At 39.2% G+C, this 21,880-nt stretch overlaps 1 protein-coding gene across 7 annotated transcripts; it reads left to right on the forward strand.

The window, feature by feature from the left end:
• Window positions 1-337: 337 nt before the first annotated feature.
• Window positions 338-21,130, forward strand: LOC135585885 (uncharacterized). 7 transcript variants are annotated; one of them, XM_065127500.1, is made up of 15 exons: window positions 338-585; window positions 1,468-1,572; window positions 1,655-1,798; window positions 2,003-2,119; window positions 4,071-4,181; window positions 4,950-5,012; window positions 5,094-5,220; window positions 6,427-6,509; window positions 6,593-6,809; window positions 17,758-17,885; window positions 18,251-18,325; window positions 18,456-18,576; window positions 19,903-19,931; window positions 20,029-20,131; window positions 20,517-21,128. In XM_065127500.1, exons 1-14 carry the CDS (start codon window positions 460-462, stop codon window positions 20,086-20,088), a joined length of 1,506 nt encoding a protein of 501 aa, XP_064983572.1. In that variant the 5' UTR covers window positions 338-459; the 3' UTR covers window positions 20,089-20,131; window positions 20,517-21,128. The 7 variants fall into 7 exon arrangements, with proteins under 7 accessions (XP_064983572.1, XP_064983564.1, XP_064983555.1 ...); XM_065127492.1 differs by having other exon boundaries at window positions 20,029-21,130; XM_065127483.1 differs by lacking the exons at window positions 19,903-19,931; window positions 20,029-20,131; window positions 20,517-21,128 and adding an exon at window positions 19,375-19,698.
• The last annotated feature ends 750 nt before the right edge of the window (window positions 21,131-21,880 follow it).

Consider the following 21,880-nt stretch of genomic DNA (forward strand, 5'->3'; position numbering starts at 1 on the left):
GATCATAAGATGACTCCAAAAAGGATGAGGATGATATTTTTGAAACTGATACGAGGGTAGTATACGAGGGTATTTTGGGATATCATTTTAAAAAATAAAACAGGAGGCCTTTTAAAAAAAAAATGAAAAAGGAGGCATTTTAGGAAAATCACCTTTTCTTACGAAATTTTCTTTTTCACCATTTCCATGTTTCTATCTAAATTGGTTATAAAACTTCCCAATGTTCATATGTGACTAAATATATAAAATAAATTTTACAATTTTTTAAAACATTAGAAGCAATTTTTGCAGTAGAAAGACAAGAAATGCCTTCACTCCACTCACAGGAGATCCCGTTTCTCGTTTCCTGCCGTCCAAGATCGTTTCGCGATGGGAAGAGCCAACCTCCACACTTGCAATTGGTTGATCGCCTCCGAGAAGTGAAACGGCTGCTCGCGTTGCTCTCCAAATCCCGTCGAAATGGCGGCTCTCGCGGCCTCTATTGGCCTTCGTCCTAAGCCTCCGAGCTCTCTCAAGTCTTTTCCTTATACACTTTTTCGTAGGATTCAGTGCTCCATCGAGGATCTCAAGGGCCAGAGAGTTGCGGTCAGTCTTCCTCACTCTCCTCCTCCTCCTCCTCCGGAAATATATTGTTCTTGTAGTTTCTGTCGATCTTTTCCCTTAGAGGTGACAACAAATCCAAGAATAGAAAATCTTTGTACTGATCAACAGATGTTGGATCGAGTTCCTCAAGGTACTTTCATAGTCCACTCTACCAAATGTCAATATGTTCACAGTCGAATGTCCTTTTCCTTTTAAACCTTCTGTTTAGAATCTCAAGCATACTTACATTTGACGAATCACAACCGACGAAATAAGTGAAAAGTTTTGAATTTTTTTACCAATTTTCATTTAGAGAGACTTAGGGCTTGCTTCAACAGGGTGTTCCATTACTAATAATTTCTTTTCCATTTTGGATGGTATTGGAGAATTTGCTCGAACAAGGGAGAGAAGACATGGGATGGTCTTGTTAATGGAAGAGCATGAATGCAATTCATTGAGTTTCCTGGGTTTTGCATGTGATTTTGCCTATGGAATATTGTTCAGTAGAGGTCTATCCTTGTTTATGGGGTAAAACACACGCAATTCATTGATTTTGGTGGGACATTTATGTGAATTTTCCCGTTAAAATTGTTCAGTAGAGGTCTATCCTTGTTTATGGAATATCACGTTTGCAATTTTGGTGGAAGTTTTAGAGAAAAATACCTAATGCACTACATGTATCAGATTGAAGAACTGAAAGCCTAGAGTGTCACCATTTATGTTGTTTACTGCTTTACTTTACATGAGAAACTGTTTTAGATTATCTTAAATGCTGCAAACTCTCATAGTTTAAATTATGTGTTGCTGCTTAGCTTGCGGGTCTGCCTTAAGGCTTCTTACAGCATTACCACACTTCATTGAGTTGATGTTATCCTAGTTTGGCAGGTTGTAGGCCTAGGTGTTTCTGGGAGAGCCGCGGTTAAGCTTGCACTTTCTAGAGGTGCTTCTGTTCTTGCGATTGATAAAAATGAGCAAATGGTTCCTCTGGAGGTTTGTTATCATATTGATCATGTCAAAATTATTTTGTATTCATTTTTGTCTTTAATCTAATCACAGACATCCATGATGTCAGAGAGATCCTCAGTTTGTGGAATATGCTGATTTGCAAACCATGCTTGGTTATTGTGACAACATGCACCTTGCTAATGCAGATAGAATAGTTGTATCTCCTGGGGTTCCCCTCCAGGAGTATGACCTTTCCTCTTTGCTGCATTCTGTAAGTTTCATTGGCCAACCCTTTCCTACCTCTTGGTTTCTTCTATACTCCGTCTACCTAGAGATAGAAGTCAATGAAAGTGTTCACTGAGTAGTTCAGGGCTCAGATATAATGGCTCAATAGATTTTTATATTTATATTGTATTTCATGAAAGAACTTTGACATATGGCAAAACAAAACTAGTTATGTTGTCACTAACTGCAGGGAAAGCTAGTGATGTCTGAACTGGACTTTGCAGCTGAAGCATTGCCTCAGAGCATGAAGATTTTAGCAGTGACAGGAACAAATGGAAAATCCACCGTCACTACTTTTGCTGGACAGGTAACTTGATATTTTTTTTCTGTACTTAGGAGTTACACCTAGGCTTTCTCCCTAGACAACTTCCTGTGGCATTGTTATCAAATTAATTATTATGGCTAAAGATATCTCTGCCTTTCTGATCTATGATAGCTTGGCCATCGGTTTTAATATAACCAGTGATTTAAAAAGCTTTAGGCGCCAGAAGGCGCCAAGGTCCAAAAACGTCCGAGGCGCTAGGCGCTCGCTCGAGCGAAGCGATGCGCTAAAATATAAAAATATATAATATAATTAATAAATATAATTATTTAAAATTTTAAATAAAAATATGCTATTAAATTAAGAAAATCTAAGATACAAAATCACAATGTCACATTAACAAAAAGTTTCAAAATTCAAAACAATAAAATTTTACATCAAAATAAAAATTAACAACATTAAAATCAAAATAATATATTATTAATCTATTAACAGTATTGAAAATTAATCATTTCAAAATTCAAATAAACTTAATATTAAGAGTATACTGTATACTGAGCCTGACAGAGAAACGAGGAAGCAGCGGCGAGCAGCGGCAGTGGCAGCGGGAAAGGGAAAGGGAGCGGGAGGCGCGAGCAGCGGGAGGGATCGCGGGAGTTGCGAGCAGCGGGAAGGCTCGCGGGAGGGCTCGCGGGAGGCGCGAGCAGCGGGAGGGCTCGCGGGAGTCGCGAGCAACGGGAAGGCTCGCGGGAGGCGCGAGCAGCAGCAGCGGGAGCAGGAGCGACAAGCAGCGAGATCGGGAGCGGCAGCGGCCGCGGGTTAGGGTTGGGTAAGAGTTATATCGTTTTAGTTGGTTCGATTGAACCAACTAACAACTGAACCAGGACTGAACCAGACCTAAAATCCTGGTTCGGTCACTTGGTTTACCCAGGCGCTCGCCCGAAGCGCCCAGCGCCTAGGCTCGGGCGAGCACCCAGGCGGCGCCTGTTTGAAACACGCCGCCTGAGACATTAGCGAGGCGCTCGGGCCTCGCCTCGCCTCGCCCGAGCGCCTAGGCGAGCGCCCGAGCACCTCTTTCAATCATTGAATATAACTGGAATGAGACCTTGATAAAGTTTATGATTTTTTCCTGTTATCATTCTGAACAAGCAATTGAGAATTCTAGCATGTTATCTTTTGATAGATATACATTTTTAAGACATTGAAATAGAGAGGAGTCCTACTAGTGGCACTTTAAGTTTCCCACACCACATTGTAAATCAATTTTTTTAATTTTGACTGGTTAATTTGAGGTTTGTCAGCAAACCTGCTCCGGGTCAGGTTCAGGTAGGAAAAATCTGAACAATTATTGATAAAACAGCCAGACCTGCTCTGTACACAATCCCCAGTCTTCGGATGCTGCCTTTTCCAACTGAATTTTTTTTTCTTGACAAACTAAACATGACCTAATTTGATCCAAATTTTGACTAAAAATAATAAATGGATACAATCAATGTATTTAATCAGTCTTGATTTTCTCAATCTACCTGTATTTGTCATGGTTTGACCCTGAGATTTCTACAAACATATAAAAAAGTAGCTGCTTTACATTTTATTAACAAAAAACAACATAGAACAAGATGTAACAAAACCTGTTGTGGACCTATCTGAAGCAGACCTGGTATGTTGGACTTAATGTTAACATAGTAATTCAGACCCATTTAATTCCTAATTCAGACCTGACAGAAATTATCCATGTGATTTTTCATGTTCTAAAAGATAGTTTAGAACATGCATCATGCAGGTTATTGGTGTTAATATTTATTATACTGAGTTTATCACCACTAATCAAAATTTGTTTTGGATGACATAGGTGGAAACTGGCTGCATTTGTTACTTTCTACCTTGGTGTTAATATTTATTTTACTGAGTTTATTACCACTAATCAAAGTTTGTTTTGGATGACATAGGTGGAAACTGGCTGCATTTGATTACTTTCTACCTTTATTGGATACAGATGCTTCATCATTTTGGCATTGAAATCTTTGTTGGAGGGAACCTTGGAAAGCCACTCTCAGATGCTGCCTTCCTCTGTTTGCATGCAAATTCCATTGAGGATATGATTCAGGCAAATCTGATTATCTCTCTGTCAATGGAATACATGTTTATTTTCTTTCTTCAAGATTTCACGCTTTCAAAATAAGAATTACGCGAATTATGTTAATTCTGGATCAGTTGCCTGGTCATTGAAAGATGTTATTCTCTACCATAGTAATCATGGGTGGTTGATTTATTCAAGATAAAAATTGCTAGGATGGTATAGATTCAAGTATTCTTTGTTGGACAAATTTAATGACATTGGACATCACAGTTGTGATATATATTGTCAAAATGAGGCTTGTAATGCTCTTGGGCTATGCACCTTAATAAGCAATCCCGCTGCAGTCGTCTCACCATTGCTTGGTTGGATTACGTGCACAACTGTTTGATTTGTTTTAGCTAATGCATGTGCTAACATTTTCTTTTTTGACAGAATAGTTTGTTGATAAATGATACTAAAATACTCTATGTATGCATCTTTTGGCAGTATCATTATTCCTTGATAAATTTAATGCAAAAGATAGTCTTAACTCTCTGCTTATATGTCTTTTTATCAATTGCAAAGATGGACTAGGGTATGTGATAAGCATAAAAAAGTGAAGTACCTTTTGCAATTTTGATAATGGTAGGACATAAGCAGCACAAGCAATAAACTTCTAGCATTTCACATGTGGCATAATATCCATAATTCAACCTTTATTATCTTATAACCTCTATACTTACAACATTGGTGAGGCTTTATGTGATCATCTCAATTAGATTTATGTGTTAATGACATCTAATTTTGTTGTCTTAGGTTGCTGTGGTGGAGGTTAGTAGCTACCAGCTAGAAATTCCAACCAAATACTTCTCCCCATCAGTAAGTTTGATTTGTTTGTTTTTTTCTATATAGCATCCAATTAGCAAATTATTGATTGATTAATCTCAATTATCTTTGAAGGTTGCAGTCATTCTAAATCTCACTCCTGATCATCTAGAGAGGCACAAGACGTTGAAGAATTATGCTGAAACAAAATGCCGTTTGTTTTCTCATTTGAAGCATAACAAGCTTGCGATCCTCCCCGTTGGTACATTTCTACAAAGTTTTAGATATGTGTCTAGATTGAGATCAAGATATTTACATTGCGTTTGTTGGTCGAAATTGAAGTGTTATAACACATCAACATGAGAATAGTGAAGCAATTGTTGGTTTAGAAAATTCATGTTGACAATTTTATTGATGCTGAAATATTTAGTTTATCATCAGCCTTGATTCATTTATCTCATGTAGGAATAATTCTAGTGTCTAGGAAGTATGCAAGTGTTCTAATTATTCTGATATGCACTATTATTTTTCATTTTGGTTATCTGCTTGTCAATAACACTATCTGATAGCTAACACATCTCATGTACTTGCTGTCATATATGACTGAGAACTGAAAACAATTACTCCTAGGATTATGCTATGAAGATAGACTGAGAACTGCAGATGCATATGTTTCTTAAAAATTTAGTGCATGAGGGGTTAAGTATAGTTGTTAAGTTACTGACTCTTCTCTTAATGGTGCTGCATTTGGATTCTATGTAGCTACCCCATTGTTCTGTTACAGAGATGCCCTTTGCATACTCTTTAATCAACTCCTCAAAGAGCATATAAATTAGTGCATCTTGCATATTACTGCTCACTACAGTAATCTCCTGAACACAATGTGAAGTATGATGACACCATGACTCGACTAATATCATTAATTCCTTGAGTTGGAGATCCCATGATCTTCAAATTCAGTAGTAACAACAATGCAAGGGACAAGGGTGAAGTCCATTTGCTATGTCTTCTCTCAACATTAATGTAATACGTGGTGTATTCTATTTAAAGTTGAATTTGCTTTCCATTTTGGCTTTGACTGCTTTGTTATGTTTTTCACCTGATCATTGACATGACTTAAATACATAAGTGATGCATGTAATTTTCTGGTAACTGTTATTTAAATTTTTTTAGCATGCATCTCTTTTGGAAATGGTGCTGTAGTTAGGCATCAGGAACAAACATGGGAAATTGATATCAGGCTAATTGGTAGAGCAAAATGTTTGAGTTAAATGCATCAGACTATAAAGGAAACTAAGATATGGGATCCATATGTAGTTAGATGTTGAAAATAAAAACCAAAAATCAAACATGTTCCGGAAAACTGGATAATAAGAGGAAGTGAACTTTAAATTCAATATCCTATCACCTTGTTTCATTTTAATATCCCATTGCTTTCTGTATTCTTAAGATTTGACTCTCATGGTAGGAAATCAATACATGGAGGAAGCTTACAGCAAATATACTGATAAGTGCAATCTAGCTTGGATTGAAGGAAACCCAGGCATTAAGGTAATCTTGAGTTCTCTGTTTCTGTTTGGTCTTTTAAATGTTTTTTTTACTTATAGTCTTTGACTTTGTGTTTTGTTTTGAAGACTGATTTTGGGTCAAAGGTCGCCACATTTAGCTTTCCTACAACTGGGATTGTGACACATCTACAACTAGGAGATCTAAAGGCAATAGGGGCCCACAATCATAGTAATGCAGCTGTGGCTGCATTTTCAGTTCTTGGGTTGGATGTTGGAATTGATTGTGACTTCATTAAATCCACAGTGGGTATTCTCAGTATTCTGCCACATCGGATGCAAGTAGGTTAGTTTGCTAAATTCTTTAACATGGTGGGGCTTTGTTCAATAATGAAATTTGTACTTAACTACCAGTAGGTTCTCTCACACTCTCTTAGTACACTTACATTTCTGTTAATAACAGGTTCAACTTCATGATGATTTGATGCTCCGCTAACAAGCAATGGGATTACTAACTTTGAGGTTCCCTGGAAATGATATAATTTCACAAAACCAGTGTAGAATACTGAATTGCTTCTATTAAGAAAAGTCATATTTTGATGTATGATATTGGTGTGATGTAGAATAGGGGTAAAGTAGAATAGATTTCGAAAGAAAACTGATGATACAATTTTTCAGATAGAAAATGTACGAACTCAGGATAATACTTAATAAGATCGAAAAAAAATAGCTCACCACCAAGTTTAAAATCACAAAGGGATACAGAGAGTTCACCACCCTAAGGAAATTAAACAAGGATACAAAACTGAAAATAAAAGACTCACCACTCAAGAAAGCATCCAAGAGACAGAGTTTTAGAAAGAACTCCAAGAGAGCTTCTACCAAAATATCATCAGTTTTTAAAGTCCTTTCTAAGCCCTAAATACCAAAATAAGTACTAGTGCACGAAACAACCCTTCGTGCATAGGGAATTTCAAAATTAAGTGTTATACAGTTGCAAACCAATTTCTTTAAAGCATTCCTTGGTCATGAAGAAAAGTACCTTGAAATAGCTTTAACTTTGTGCAGGAAATATGCTGATAAGCTGTCATATTTGAGTGGGCTGAGTTGAAGATTATGAGGCAACATTGTTGGCTGAAAAAATACCATATCATCAGCTAGGTCCTTATGAGCAGATTGTAGCAAATTAGACACTCCCGTGTCAATCTCCCATGGTTGAAAAAGGCTTGTCCTCAAGTCCTTGTTTGTTTCGTCAACATAATTGTGTAAAAGACTTAAATCAACAATATTAAATGTTGGGGACACTCCATAATCTTCAAGTAGCTCAACCTTATAAGCGTTTTTGCCAATTCTCTTAAGCACTTTGAATGGACCATCAGCCTTTGGTTTCAATTTTCCAAATTTGCCCAATGGAAACCTCTCATTCCTTAGATGAATCCAGACCAAATCACCAATATTAAACACCATATGTTTTTTGTGTTTGTCGGCAGCTTTCATGTACCTCTTATTTTGCTTTTCTATATTTGCTTTAACACCCTCATATAGTTTCTTTATCTGCTTTACTCTCTCATTAACATCTCCACTAAATTGCTTAGTTGTCGAATAAGAGACGAAGTCTAAAGGACCAGTAGGATTAGCACTATAAACAACCTAAAAAGGACTCTTTCCAATACTATGATGCATAGAACGATTGTAGGCAAACTCAATTTATGGAAGAATGAGATCCCACTGCTTAATATTCTTGCCAACATAGCTTCTAAGCAAATTTCCCAAGCTTCTGTTCGTTATCTCAGTTTGCCCATTTGTCACGGACTTAGCTGGTTTTGCCTAAGTCGTGCAGTACACTTGCGTGTCCGTCCGCAAAGGTCAGTCTCCCCGAAGCCTCCTATGTCCCTTAGGACCCACAAAAGAGAGAACGGGTTAGAGAAAATGCCTCATTCGGGATCCACAAGCAAACATTTCTGAAAACACTTCATAGATAATGCAAATTACAAACAAACTTTACAAGCTCTGAACAGTTGCACAACAAAGGGTAAAATGGTCCACTACAGACCAAAAATCTCTCACAAGTGTCCATATGACACAACCTTTATTTACAAGCCTAAAACGGCCACCAAACCCAACTAAAATGGGACTATTAAGCCTTCGACTGTCTCTCTACATGTTAGGCAAAGCATGAACATACGAAAAGACACGGACATACATAAGCATTACATCAAACATCCTGTTTCGAAGTTTGTCCGTGACATTCTCCCACACTTACTCCTTCGACGTCCTCGTCGAAGCCTTTGCCGACACTGCAACTCCTTGCCTTTGCTGAGTCTTCAATATTCTACTCTAGCTGCAATTCGCCTCCTGGCTCCCAGCTGCTCTCCGCTGTTGTTTTTGAGTAGTCGAACCTTTGATCCGCCATACTGCTTCAACTCGCCAATGACTCTGACTCTAGTGTGGGGTTGGCTGAGTTGTGTTGATCCCTGTTGGTTCCTGCGGATCCTCCAGATGAAGGAAAAGACCATCCTTACTGCGTTAGTCTCTCAAATGCCTCATGCTGCTTGAACTGGGTGGATGCTTGTTGGAGCTTTAACGAGCATCGTCTCGCAAACTTCTGAAGTTTTGGGTCTTTCCTCCATAAAATTTGTCCATTGACTCTTCTTTCACTTAGTTGTCACTTCCAAGTAGGTTCGCATCACTTCCACTTTCGATTGGCATTTCGTTGGGAAATGAAGCGGACAATCTACTCTCAGTAGCACTGATCACCGTTGGTGAGGATTTGATAACTATTGTCTTCCATTATCTTCGAAGGGTATTTGAACTTGTGCAGAGCTCCTCTGCTGGATAGATAAGAGAATTGGGGTACTCGGTTTCGCCCATTCTCTTAAGGGTTGAGAAGGCAAAGGTTACTTGACTTCGCCCGCCTCCTCGAGGTTGTACTCCATGCATCGAGCTGGTTCATGACCTTCGCTTGCTCTTTGCTCACACTTCTGAAGCACTTGAAGTGTTTGCACTCCTTGCGTTGAGTTAGCTACTGTGATTCACCTTCTCAATGCCATCGAACTTCTGGAATGCAAGAAGTTTTCATCCCAACTTGGAGTAATTCTCTAATAGATTTGGTCGCCTCTGGGATTGTACCGTCTTCTCCATCAACCCTGTCGCCTACTCCATTGAGTAGCAAAGGTACAGCACCGCGTACTGCTTGCTTCGTTCCTTGGTCGTGCACTCTTGCATGACCCGAAGTCCTTCACTTTCGGCTATCTTGATGAGAAGCTCGTTGACACCGGTCTTACGAAGTTCCTTGGCCTCTACGCTTCAGCTTTGTCTCGGTACTTGGAGTTTGCCTCTGCATGCTCTACCTCCTCGGCCCTTTTCACGACCAAGCGCTCTCCCTCCATGAGAGTAAGGGATCAATGACTTTCACGGAAGTCCCGCCTCTGCAGTACCATGGCGCTACCATGCCCATGGCCCTACTATCCGTCGCCTCGCATCTGCGTTCCTTTTCTTCCCGCTCAGTAGATATGTCTCTGTGACACTCGTTTGAGTCCACCTCCATTCTAACTGATGCTTGATTTTGGGTAGCTAAGTCCCTCTGGACTCGTCGTTGCTTCCTCGTCCCTTTCGACCCCTTACTTCAACACCTCTGTGTTTTCCAAACAGCTCCCTTTGGTCGATGGAAAGACAGACTGCAACTTTCATGCATGGCCTCTGCCATCACGTTGTAGGATTTGCACCGATTCTGTTCTCCTTAGCTTCCTTAGTAGCAACGTTCGTTTACTCGACCTTGTCCTCTAACTTGTCGGGCTCCCTTAAGCGAATATGGGCTCTGGAGCAGTCCAACTCTCCAGCTGCTTCGATCATATCTCTGCATGATCAAGTCCCTCCCATAGGACTTACTGGTACTTGCATTCGAACTTTTTCCTTGGTGAAACACAGCCCCCATATGCTGATGACCAAGGCTTCCATCCGATGCAAAATCCGATGCACGTATGGAAGACCCACCTCTGTGGTACCATGGCCTTCACTCCTTGAATCCATAGCCCTTCTTGCTGTCATGTTGTTCACCGAAGTGGAGCTTCCAGAAGCTCCCGATCATACCTTTATATGATCTAGTCCCTCACGGGACTCATTCATGTGTATCGCATTGCCACGAACTGTTCCACCACGATCCGCTGTATCATGTCGCCTCCTGGTGACATCTCCATTGCATTCTGATCCTTGTGGGATGAACTCGAATTGTGATCCCTCCATGTGTGGCCTCTGCCAATACATCGCAGGGTTTCTTCCGCCTTCGATTTTGTTCGCTCCTTTGCCAATCGACCTTCATCCACCCACTCTTGGGTCACACCTAGATGAAGCACCGCTCTAGGACAGTCCGTTGCCTAGTAGCTCCCGAAGTCCCCCGACTTCGCTGCAATTAGTGCACCATTGTCTAGATCCTAGGCCTCTGCCCCTACCAACACAATTTTCGCTGCGCACCGCTTCCTTCATGGCAACTTGAATGGCAACATTGTGGCATATTCTTCAAGAGTACCCGCCTCCGCGTCCTCTTACCCCGTGCCAAGGCCTTCTAAACCCAACTTCGCCTCCGCAACTTGAGTTGCCTTAGTTCCTCCATCAAATGCTTTTCCGAGATAAGGCGTATGTGCCTAGAAGCTCCCTTCGTCTTTGGCACCATGCAAGATGAGTCTGCTCCGACAGAATGAAGGACCCATAGAACAACATGATCCTGCTCTTGCCTCTGCAAGAGTTCATGTCCTTGACCATTGTCCAAGGAAAGCACTGTGCCTTTGCTCCATGTTCCATCTTCTAAGTTGGCTCCCTTCATGCGGCTTGGGTACTTTGCCAAGTTACACCCAAGTTGCTCCGCTCCTCGTTTTTGCATTGAGTTGATGATGGCCTTCTTGCCCACCATTCCACGGGTCAGCCCTCCCTCGAGTCCGATCTCCATATCGACTCCATGTTTGCCTTCATTTGTGTTGCTTTGGGTCGCTCCCCCACTTGATCTCGCAATGCATCCACTAATGTATTCTCTCGAGCGAGATCATGCGACGACTCCTCGCCGCTTGCTCAGTCCATTGAGCTTCGTGGAGTTGTTGTTTGTTGAGGTACTCCTCCTCAACATGTGAGGTTCGTCCCACATGATTCTCCCTTTGGAGAGCCGGGACTTATCTCTCCTGGATAACTATCCCGTTGGAGCAACATCTCTCTTCGTTTCGGAGTCCACCATCCCCTTGGACTACTCCGATTTGCTGAACAAACTATGCATTGTTCTGCCTCCTACAAACGCACTTGCTAGATTGTGACTCCACGTCAATACAACCCCCGTTGCACCACTCAAGGCCTAGCAACATGCTGAACTCGTTGCACACTTTAGCCTCCTACGGACGTATCCTTCACATGCCGAAGAGAAAGTTTCAATGCTCCATGGCGTTGAGTTTTGGTCGCCTTGGGATGGCCGTGAACATTCCATCGTCCACATACAAGCTCATGCATGAGTACCAAATTCTTTGAGTTAGCAATTCCCCTTACCTCTGTGAGCATTGCACAACTCTTTCGGTCGCTGAGCAATTCATTCCACCTTACATGGTCTTATCTTTTACTAAGCGCCTCGCTTGCCTTGAGCACCATCAAGTCTAGTTGTCAACGTTGAGCCGTAGCTCAAACTCACCCATCCCAACCTTTGTGTGCTCCGCATTCTTCCAAGCTTGCCTGTTCTCGTGGTGCCTCTTGTGCGAAGGGTTGGCCATTCCTCTGAATACCAATCTCAAATGCGCGCTCCTCCGAGCGACTCCTTTTCCTTGCATCTCCATGCCCGTTTTCCCCCAAAAGGTCACGCGTGTGCTGACTGCCCTCAACACAGCCCCGCTAGGTCCCCCACGTTTGCATGCTAAGTGTTTCTATGAGTGCTTGTCCCGCTCTGATACCATCTGTCACGGACTTAGCTGGTTTTGCCTAAGTCGTGCGGCACCCTTGCGTGTCTGTCCGCAAAGGTCAGCCTCCCCGAAGCCTCCCATGTCCTTTAGGACCCACAAACGAGAGAACGTGTTAGAGAAAACGCCTCATTCGGGATCCATAATCAAACATTTTCGAAAACACTTCATAGACAATGCAAATTACAAACAGACTTTACAAGCTCTGAACAGTTGCACAACAAAGGGTAAAATGGTCCACTACAGATCGAAAATCTCTCATAAGTGTCCACATGACATAACCTTTATTTACAAGCCTAAAACAACCACCAAACCCAACTAAAATGGGACTATTAAACCTTCGGTTGTCCCTCTACATGTTAGGCAAAGCATGAACATACGAAAAGACACGGACATACATAAGCATTACATCAAACATCCTGTTTCGAAGTTTGTCCGTAACACATTGGTTTGTGGATGATGCGAGCTACTGAAATTCACAGAAGTACTCATCTTCCTCCAAAGAGTTCTCCAAAAATGACTAAGAAATTTTGAATCTCGATCATACACTATAGTTCTTGGAATACCATGCAATTTAATAATCTCCTTAAAATACAAATCAACAATATGAGATGCATTATTCAATTTATTGTAGGGAACAAAGTGAGACATTTTTGAAAATCTGTTAATAACAACCGTGATAGAATTCTTGTTCCTTTGAGTTCTTGGCAGTCCCAAAACGAAATCAAAACTCACTTCCTCCCATGGAGCATTTGACACAGACAATAGAGTGTACAATCCAGAATTTTAACTTCTTGTTTTTGCCAAATGATACACTCGGTATTGTCTCTCCACATCTCTAAACATCTTAGGCCAATAAAAGTTTTATTGAACAAGAGCTAGTCTTGTCTCTATCGAAATATCCACCCAAAACACCACCGTGAGCTTTAGCTAGAATTACTTGTCTCAAAGAACAAGATGGAACACATAAAACATTAGCTCGAAAAAGAAAATCATCAAAGATAGAAAATTGTTGAAAGGAACATAATTTACAATTCTACCATATTGAGCCGAAATCCATATTGTTCTCATAAAGATATTTGAATGTTTTAAATCCAACCACTTTGGCTTTCATTGCTGATAATAAAAAATACTTTCTGCTCAATGCGTTCGCAACTACATTTTGAACACCAGATTTATGCTTGATTGTAAAGTTATAAGATTGCAAAAACTCCACCCAAGCTGCATGCCTCTTGTTTAGCTTGTGTTGGTGATTAAAGAACTTTAATGCCTCATGATCAGAATATAGGACAAATGGCTTGACAAGAAGATATTGACTCCAATGAGATAAAGCTCGATAAGTGACATAAAACTTCTCGTATCATTTAGTTTTTCACTAAATAATGCAATAGGCTTTCTGTCTTGACTCAAAACAGCACCAATTCCCACATTAGATGCATCATATTCAACCTCAAACACATTTTCAAAATTTGGTAGAACTAAGATAGGAGCTTCGGTCACCTTTCTTTTTAAAAGCTCAAAAGCATCATTAGCCTCACTAATCCATTTGAGTTTATCACATATCAGACATTCGGTGATTGGAGCGACAATAGAGCTGAAACTCTTGATGAATCTTCTGTAAAAGGAAGTTAAGCCATGGAAACTCCTCACATCATACAATGAAGCAGGTGTTGGCCAATTGAGAATAGCTTCTATCTTACTTTGATCCATCATGATTCTATCTTTTGAAACAACATATCCCAAAAACACAACACTAGAAGTAAAGAAATCATACTGCTTTAGATTAGCATAAAGTTTTTTCTACCTCAAAATAAGAAAGATCTCTTTCAGATGATTCATATGCTCCTCTTCGCTCTTGCTAGACACCAATATACTGTTAAAGTAAACTACAACAAATATTCTAATGCATGGCTCAAGTATGTGATTCATAAATCTCATGAAAGTGCTAGGAGTATTAGATAGCCTAAATGGCATAACCAACCATTCATATAAGCATTCTCTAGTTTTAAATGTTGTTTTCCACTCATCTCCAAGCCTCATTCTTATTTGGTGAAAACCACTCCTCAAATCAATTTTAGAGAAAATATAAGCACCACACAATTGATCAAGTAAATCATCTAACCTTGGAATAGGAAAACGATAGTCCATTGTGATTTTGTTGATGGTGCGACTGTCCACACACATTCTCCAAGAACCATCATTCTTAGGCATCAACAAGATTGGAACTGCACAAGGATTCATGCTTTCCCGAATCAATCCCTTTTCCATCAACTCGTCCACTTGTCTTTGAAGTTCTCCATGCTCCTTGGGACTTATTCTGTAGGCGATCTTGTTAGGTAGAATAGCCCTTTGAATAAGATCCATATGATGCTGGATGTCTCTCAAAGGTGGAAGGCCATGTGAAATCTCTTCCAGTATAACATCTTTAAACTTCTCTAGGATTTGTTTTATGATTGCTGGTGTCTTCTTGTGTTATTCATTTTCCTCTACTACTACTAGAGCCATAACATAACCACCCTTGTCTAATTCACCTTTGCATTCGCCATAGGACATAAAAGCACTAACTTCCTTCTTTAGTGCACTGATTTCGGAAGATTGTAATGGAGCTAAGATAATCTTCTTTTCATTCATCTTAAAAGAATAAGTATGTTTGTAGCCATCATACAACACCCTTCTATCATAATGCCAAGGTCTTCTCAACAGCAAATGACAAGCGTCCATAGGAGCAACATCACACCATACTTCGTCTTTATAATACTTGCTAATAGAAAACGAAACTAAATATCTTTTAGTTACCTTGATGTCATTTTCTTTTTGCAACCAACATAATTGGTATGGATGTGGATGAGGGATTGTGTCCAACTTTAGCTTCTTCATCATCTTCAAAGATACCACATTCTTAAAGCTGCCACTGTCGATGATCACCAAGCACACCTTGCCAAGAGAAGTGCATTTAGTGTGATACACGTTTTTTCTCACCCAACTTTTATTCTCGGCCACATAAGATACTTGTAAGCTACGTTGCAATACAATAGACAAACCATGATCTGCATAAGTAACCTCTTCCTTATCTTTATCATATTTTGGTTCGTCGTCGGCTTCATCTACTCCTCCATCACTATGATCTTCAACCAAAGTTACAATCCTCCTATTTGGACAATCTGAAGCAATATACCCAAAACCATGACATTTGAAGCATTTTCGGCCACTTGGGGTAGAAGAATTAGGTTTTTTTTTGCTCCCAACAGATTCTTCACCCTTTTTTTGCACCTTCGATATCACCTTGCTTTGTAAAGTAGGCTTGGAACTTCCTCCTTTTGTATAGCCTTCTTTTGAACCGTATCGAGAACTCTTTTCAAATTTCTATTGCTTTTTAACTTTTAATGCCAGCTTGCTCACATCATTTAAAAACCAATATGATTGCAGTTGAACAACTTTAGCAATCTTATACTTCAGACCTCCTAAGAATCTTGTAATGGTTTGCTCTTCTGGTTCCATAAGCTCTCCTTTTAACATTAGGTTATCGAATTCTGCTGTGTACTCTTCCACACTAAGATCTTTTTGCTTAAAATCATGGATTTTGAGAAATATCTCTTGTCGATAATTGTCAAGTAAATATTTTCTCTTCAACTCCCTTTTCATTTTTTCCCATGTCACGATCTTACTCTTCCCCTCATGTTCTCTTTGTTTCTTCATATTTTTCCACTGAAAAGATGCATTCCGTCTAAGTTTAAGTGTCACAAATTTTACCTTTTGTTATGGTGGTTCTTGAAAAATGAAAATTATTTCCACTGTATTAAGCCAATCAATAAAGTCATCAACATTAATTTTATCTTCAAACTCTGGAATATCCAATCTTGGGTTGTATTTTTTCTGCCACTCGTCTTGGACTCCATGCCTTGTCCGAAATCTTCTCGACTCCTTTGGATGAGGAGGTGTATAATCATCAGAAGTAAATTCATGGACATCATTTTCATGCTGGTTGTGTCTACTTTGAAGTTCTTCGATTATTTCATTTTCTTCTTGTAGACTACGTAGCAATCTTCGTAGCTGCAGCCTCAATGACTCAGCATCATCTTCATGGCAACTACCTTTACCAACTATATCTTTTCTATTCCGCCTCACTATGATCTCTAACCTTTAGCTCTGATACCAAACTGATACCGGTGTGATGCAGAATGTGGGTAAAGTAGAATAAATTTCGAAAGAAAACTGATGGTATAGTTTTTCAGATAGAAAATGTACGAACTCAGGATAATACTTCAATAAGATTGAAAAAAAAACAGCTCACCACCAAGTTTAAAATCACAAAGGGATACAGAGAATTCACCACCCCAAGGAAATTAAACAAAGATACAGAATTGAAAATAAAAGACTCACCATTCAAGGAAGTATCCAAGAGATACAGAGTTTTCAAGAGAACTCCAAGAGAATTTCTGCCAAAATATCATCAGTTTCTAAAGTCCTTTCTAAGCCCTAAACACCAAAATAAGTACTAGTGCATGAAACCAGTGTCTGCCATACCGAATCGTACTGCCCGGTACGGGCAGTACGTACCGGTCCGATAGGCCAGCGGTACACGGACCGCCCGGTACCGGTCCGCACTGTAGCAGTTCTACAGTGCTCGGTACACTTGGGTGTACTGCTCGGTACATCGTACCGTACCGGTACCGAGCCTAGGTCGAAATACCGGTACGGTACGGTATTGCGAACCTTGCATGAAACAACCCTTCATGCATAGGGAATTTCTAAATTAAGTGTTTTACAACTGCAAACCAACTCCTTTAAAGCATTCCTTGGTTACGAAGAAAAGCATATTAAAATAGTTTTAACTTTGTGCAGGGAATATGCTGATGAGCTGTCATATTTGAGTAGGCTGAGTTGAAGATTGAGGCAACATTATTGGCTGAAAAAAATACTATATCATCAGCAAGGTCCTTATGAGCAAATTGTAGCAAATTAGACACTCCTGTGTCATTGTAGTTCAATGACATCAAAGACAAGAATTTCAATTTGCTTGAGGTAAGAAAACCAATGAACTATAGACACAGATCATCATAGGATTGAGTTGACACTCAAATTTAAAATGTGGGGTCTTGCTCAAATGATAAACATTATTGCTGACTTGCATAAGTTTGGGGCCTGCTTTACCTGAATACTATGTGATTAACTGTTTGAATTATCTTACACCTCTTTTTACAAATTATTTCAAGTGGAATTGTTGGTCAAAATAAATTTTCTTCTGAAGATGTCACTCCTGTTCACTCAGAAAAAATATATATTACTTTGTTCATGGTTGTTCTGGATTTGATTTATTCCTGGACATGGTTTTATATTATTTGCAAGTTTTGATGGATTTGCTAAATACAGTTTGCATAGATGCACATGGAATAACATGGGTGAATGACAGCAAGGCAACAAATGTTGAATCAACCTTGACAGGATTAAAGGGTTTAAAAGAACATAATGCTGTTGTTCTTCTTGGTGGTGTTGCAAAGGTAACTTTAGTTTGACCTTCAACTCATAACATGTGTTTTCAACAGAACGATTTTAATCATAATGGCTTTTAATATTTTTTTCTTTCTTTGTAAGTTTTTTAAATGTTGGGAGGTACATGAGTTCTTGAGTATCACCATATCCCTATGATAACATTGATATTGTAAACATTATAGGTGTTTTTAGAATATTGACTTGCCTATGTATAAACTGTCATGTCAGTACAGTCTTAAAGTTTCTTAATGGTGGCTGTTGGATTCAGTTGCTTATACTTGATGTCTACATCTTTAATTAAGTTACAAATTTTTAAGAAGGGAAATCATATGGCATTATATGTCTTACTTGTCATGCTTATGTGCTTTTCTAGGCTTTGAATGATCGAGAATCCAATGGTTTTGAACAACTAATAGACGATCTTAAACACCACAAAGGTGTTATCACGGTAAGATATTTTCTAGTTGAAGCTGGTTGTGCTTATATGACTAGATCCACTAGTTTATACTTTTCTTACTTTATAAATTAAATTTCTGATGATAGGTTTGTTAACCAACAATATCATGGATTTTTTTTAGTTTGGATCATCAGGTGCAATGATCCAGAAAACACTCTGTGATGGTGGTCTAGAAGTTCCTTGTGTCAGAGCCATGAATCTTAAACAAGCTGTGGATATTGCCAAAAACATGGCAACATATGGTTTGGCTTTTTTCTCTTTGAAGCATACTTGTAGTCTTTATCAGGAACCAAAGTTGTCTAGTTTTGGACATTTTGCTTTTTTCCTTCCTATTAAAAGATTTAGGTGCATGTAGGAGCTTCCGTCTTCCTATTTTTTCTTGTTGCTGTTGGAACTAAGAAATATTTATCTTTTATAGCAATTCTCCTTTGCAATGCAATTTTTCATTGGTTTTACAAGCAAGTCCAAATTTTTATCTTCAGAGAATTAGCTGTAGTCTGGATATTTCAGTTGCCACATGCTCTTGGGGCTTTGGGTTTTAGATATAGAAACCCTAAAAAAACTGTAAAAAGAGTTTGAATGTTGTGGACAACATTCATGTAGCAGACCCCATATAGTTGGGACCTTATGATTTGCTGTTGTAGACACACACATCTAATGAAAAAAGGGCACGGTTTGTAAAAGTGGAATGATCTAGCCTACTTTGTCCGTAACTAGTATTAGTTTACTGACAGTCCTTTTGACTTGTCTTTCAGAGTAAAACAAACCTTGCTTAGCTTTCTAAATATTCTATGAAATCTTTCCTTCATTGTGATGCATCATTGTATCCATTGTTTTTTGCTGAATGGTAACCAATGCACATAAATCACTTTGCTGTATTTATTATTAAGATCACATGACAGTATACTTATGAGAAATTTTAACTTTTTCAGGGGCTGCATGTTTGGTTATATGCTGTTTTATATTTTCTGTTCCATCAAAGCTTGTATGTTTGGTTAGATTCTTAAGAGAAGCTGATCAAATATTTGTGTTATGTTTAGGTGATACAATTCTTTTGAGTCCAGGATGTGCTAGTTTTGATGACTTCAGAAACTTTGAACACCGAGGAGAAGTCTTCCGAGAATTAGCACTGTTGTCATAGCTTATTTAGTGCTTTACTGAAGCCTCTAGTTAAGAGGGGCTGTAGCCTGTCCTACTTGTTTGGAATCAGTCACATGCTTTATTTGTTATATTCTGAGTAATAACTCAGGACGTCGGAATTTTTTCCCCTTCCGGCCTCTGTTTGAGTGGCCAGAATGTAATGAAGCATAATAATCTGTACTAAAACTTTAGTTCTATTTTGAAATTTAATATGCTTATATTCATTGTTTTGTAACATTATCTTGTCGAGGATTTTAGCTAGACCATGGCTGAAACTTCAGATGATGTCAGCCTAATAAATTTCCATATTTTCTTGTTTTCTTCTGTTTGAAACCTGCAAGTCCCTGTGGCCTTGTAGCATGCCAGAGAACTTGAAGCTACTAAATTTGGTACATGTTACTTTTTCTCTCTTTTTTGCCTGATTTCAGGTGGTGAGAAAGCAAATGAGTCTAATCAGGTTTGTGGTGCTGCATCATCTTACAACTAGTTATTTTCAAACCAATTAATGGAGAAAAATCACTCTAGTCTCATCTTGTATCACCATATTTTTGCAGGGACCTTGCAGTGCAAGTGTAATGATCTCAGGTGCAAATTTCTTGAAATCATGCCCGTGAGTCAATCATGTTTCTAGAGCTTCTAATTACAATCACAATACAGGTATTTGTTATATTATTTCCGTCAATCATGAAATTATTTTTCATTGTCATGTGTACAATACAATAATACTTACAAAGGTATGCTTCAAACAATATAACTCATTTTGTCAGTGAAGTTCTCTTTGATTTCCTGCTCTTCTGATGTAGTATGATGGCAGCACAGTATCAGATACATTAATAATCATAATATGATAATGGAATCTTATTGTTCATCATGTTTAAGAATTGTCCAAATGTTCTTAGAAATTGGTTCCTCGTGAATTTATGGTAAAATCTTGAAATTTCTTCTCCCTTGAAGCAATCGACTGTTAAAAATGCATGTGTCACAGTGAGGAATATACCAATGTCAATATGCATGTATTTGTGTTCGAATCCCTTGTTTGTAGGATGTTGGAGGCCTTCCACAACAGTTGTAGGGGATGGCTTGAGGAGGGGTGACAATCTCCTCTCGGATGAAGTGGATCCAGAGTGGGTTCAGGTTATGGACAAGGAGGGGTCGAAAGCTAGGAGAAAGCCTCCTAAGAACGTCCCTTCAGTCCCGTTTTTCCTATCAATTGCTCGGAGTAAGAAGAAGAAGACCCTTCATACCAGCGACAATGTTGTTGATGCAGCGAATCTCTCGCCTCCATCCTCTGAACTTGTTTATTTTATCCTAGAATTGCAGTGGTGCAATCGTGTGGGAGGGTCGCGTGTGACTTAGTGCCCTCACAAAATCTTAGTCACACTGGAGAGTCATCTGTTGAGGACCACAACCTTGCCTTTTTCCGAAAGCTAGGATCTGCTTGAGAGGGTGACGTCATCCCTGCCAATGGATGCTCTAGTGACATTATAGTGGTATGGAGAACTGCTTCGGTCAAGGCGACACCTGGTAAATTTCCTCAATGTCTTAATATCATCCTGGAAACACCAGGTGTGCCTTCTTGCCTTTTTTTTTGTGTTTTTTCCATGGTTTATTCCAGTACTTTGGTTGTCGTTGTGACCTTTAGAATATATTTATGGATATCAGTACTATTAATTCTCCTAGGTTGGTTTGCAACGATTTTGATCCCATTCTTTCAGCCGAGGATGAGCTTGGAGATAAACCTTTCAACCTTTGTGGTTCTGTTGTGGATTTCCAAAACTTCATTTTCAATGTTGGTCTTATTGATTTGGGATTTCACGACAACTGTTTTACTCAAGGTTCAAAATATCGTATCATACCGGCGTTTAGACGTTTGCTCGGTACGGTACGGAATGGTATACCGAGAGATATACTGAGCGGTATATATATATATATATATATATATATATATATATATATATATATATATATATATATATATATATATATATATATATATATATATATTTAAAAGTCGATGTTGCATCGCCTCGACGACGTCGCCTTTTCCTTCCCCACGCAGGGTGACGTCGTCGAGGCGACGCGACGTTGCCTCGTTTATTTAAATAATAAATAAATAAGTGCCTCGGTTACGTCGCGTCGCCTCGGTGACGTCGTCGAAAAAGGCGACATCGTCGAGCTTTTTCTAAAATAATAATAATAATAATAATAATAAATAAATAAATATTATTTTATTATTATTATTCGTTTTGTCCAGTAACGAACGGTCCGCATACCGGTATACCGTCGGATCGATACGTATCGCCCAGGCGGTATTATTCGATATTGCTTACCTTAGTTTTACTTGGAGCAACAACCACGACACTTCTCTGGTTTCGCCCAGGCGGTATTATTCGATATTGCTTACCT

This window comes from Musa acuminata, chromosome BXJ1-3, assembly GCF_036884655.1.
Source record: "Musa acuminata AAA Group cultivar baxijiao chromosome BXJ1-3, Cavendish_Baxijiao_AAA, whole genome shotgun sequence".
Lineage (NCBI taxonomy): Eukaryota > Viridiplantae > Streptophyta > Magnoliopsida > Zingiberales > Musaceae > Musa > Musa acuminata.

Bases quoted from the DNA above. Each gene is read 5' to 3' on its own strand.
- LOC135585885 (XM_065127478.1), top strand. From the start codon at position 460: ATGGCGGCTCTCGCGGCCTCTATTGGCCTTCGTCCTAAGCCTCCGAGC. The intron at 5,221-6,426 runs GTACATTTCTAC...CTCTCATGGTAG, and splicing joins GCTTGCGATCCTCCCCGTTG to GAAATCAATACATGGAGGAA. The intron at 6,810-17,757 runs GTTAGTTTGCTA...TGCTAAATACAG, and splicing joins GCCACATCGGATGCAAGTAG to TTTGCATAGATGCACATGGA.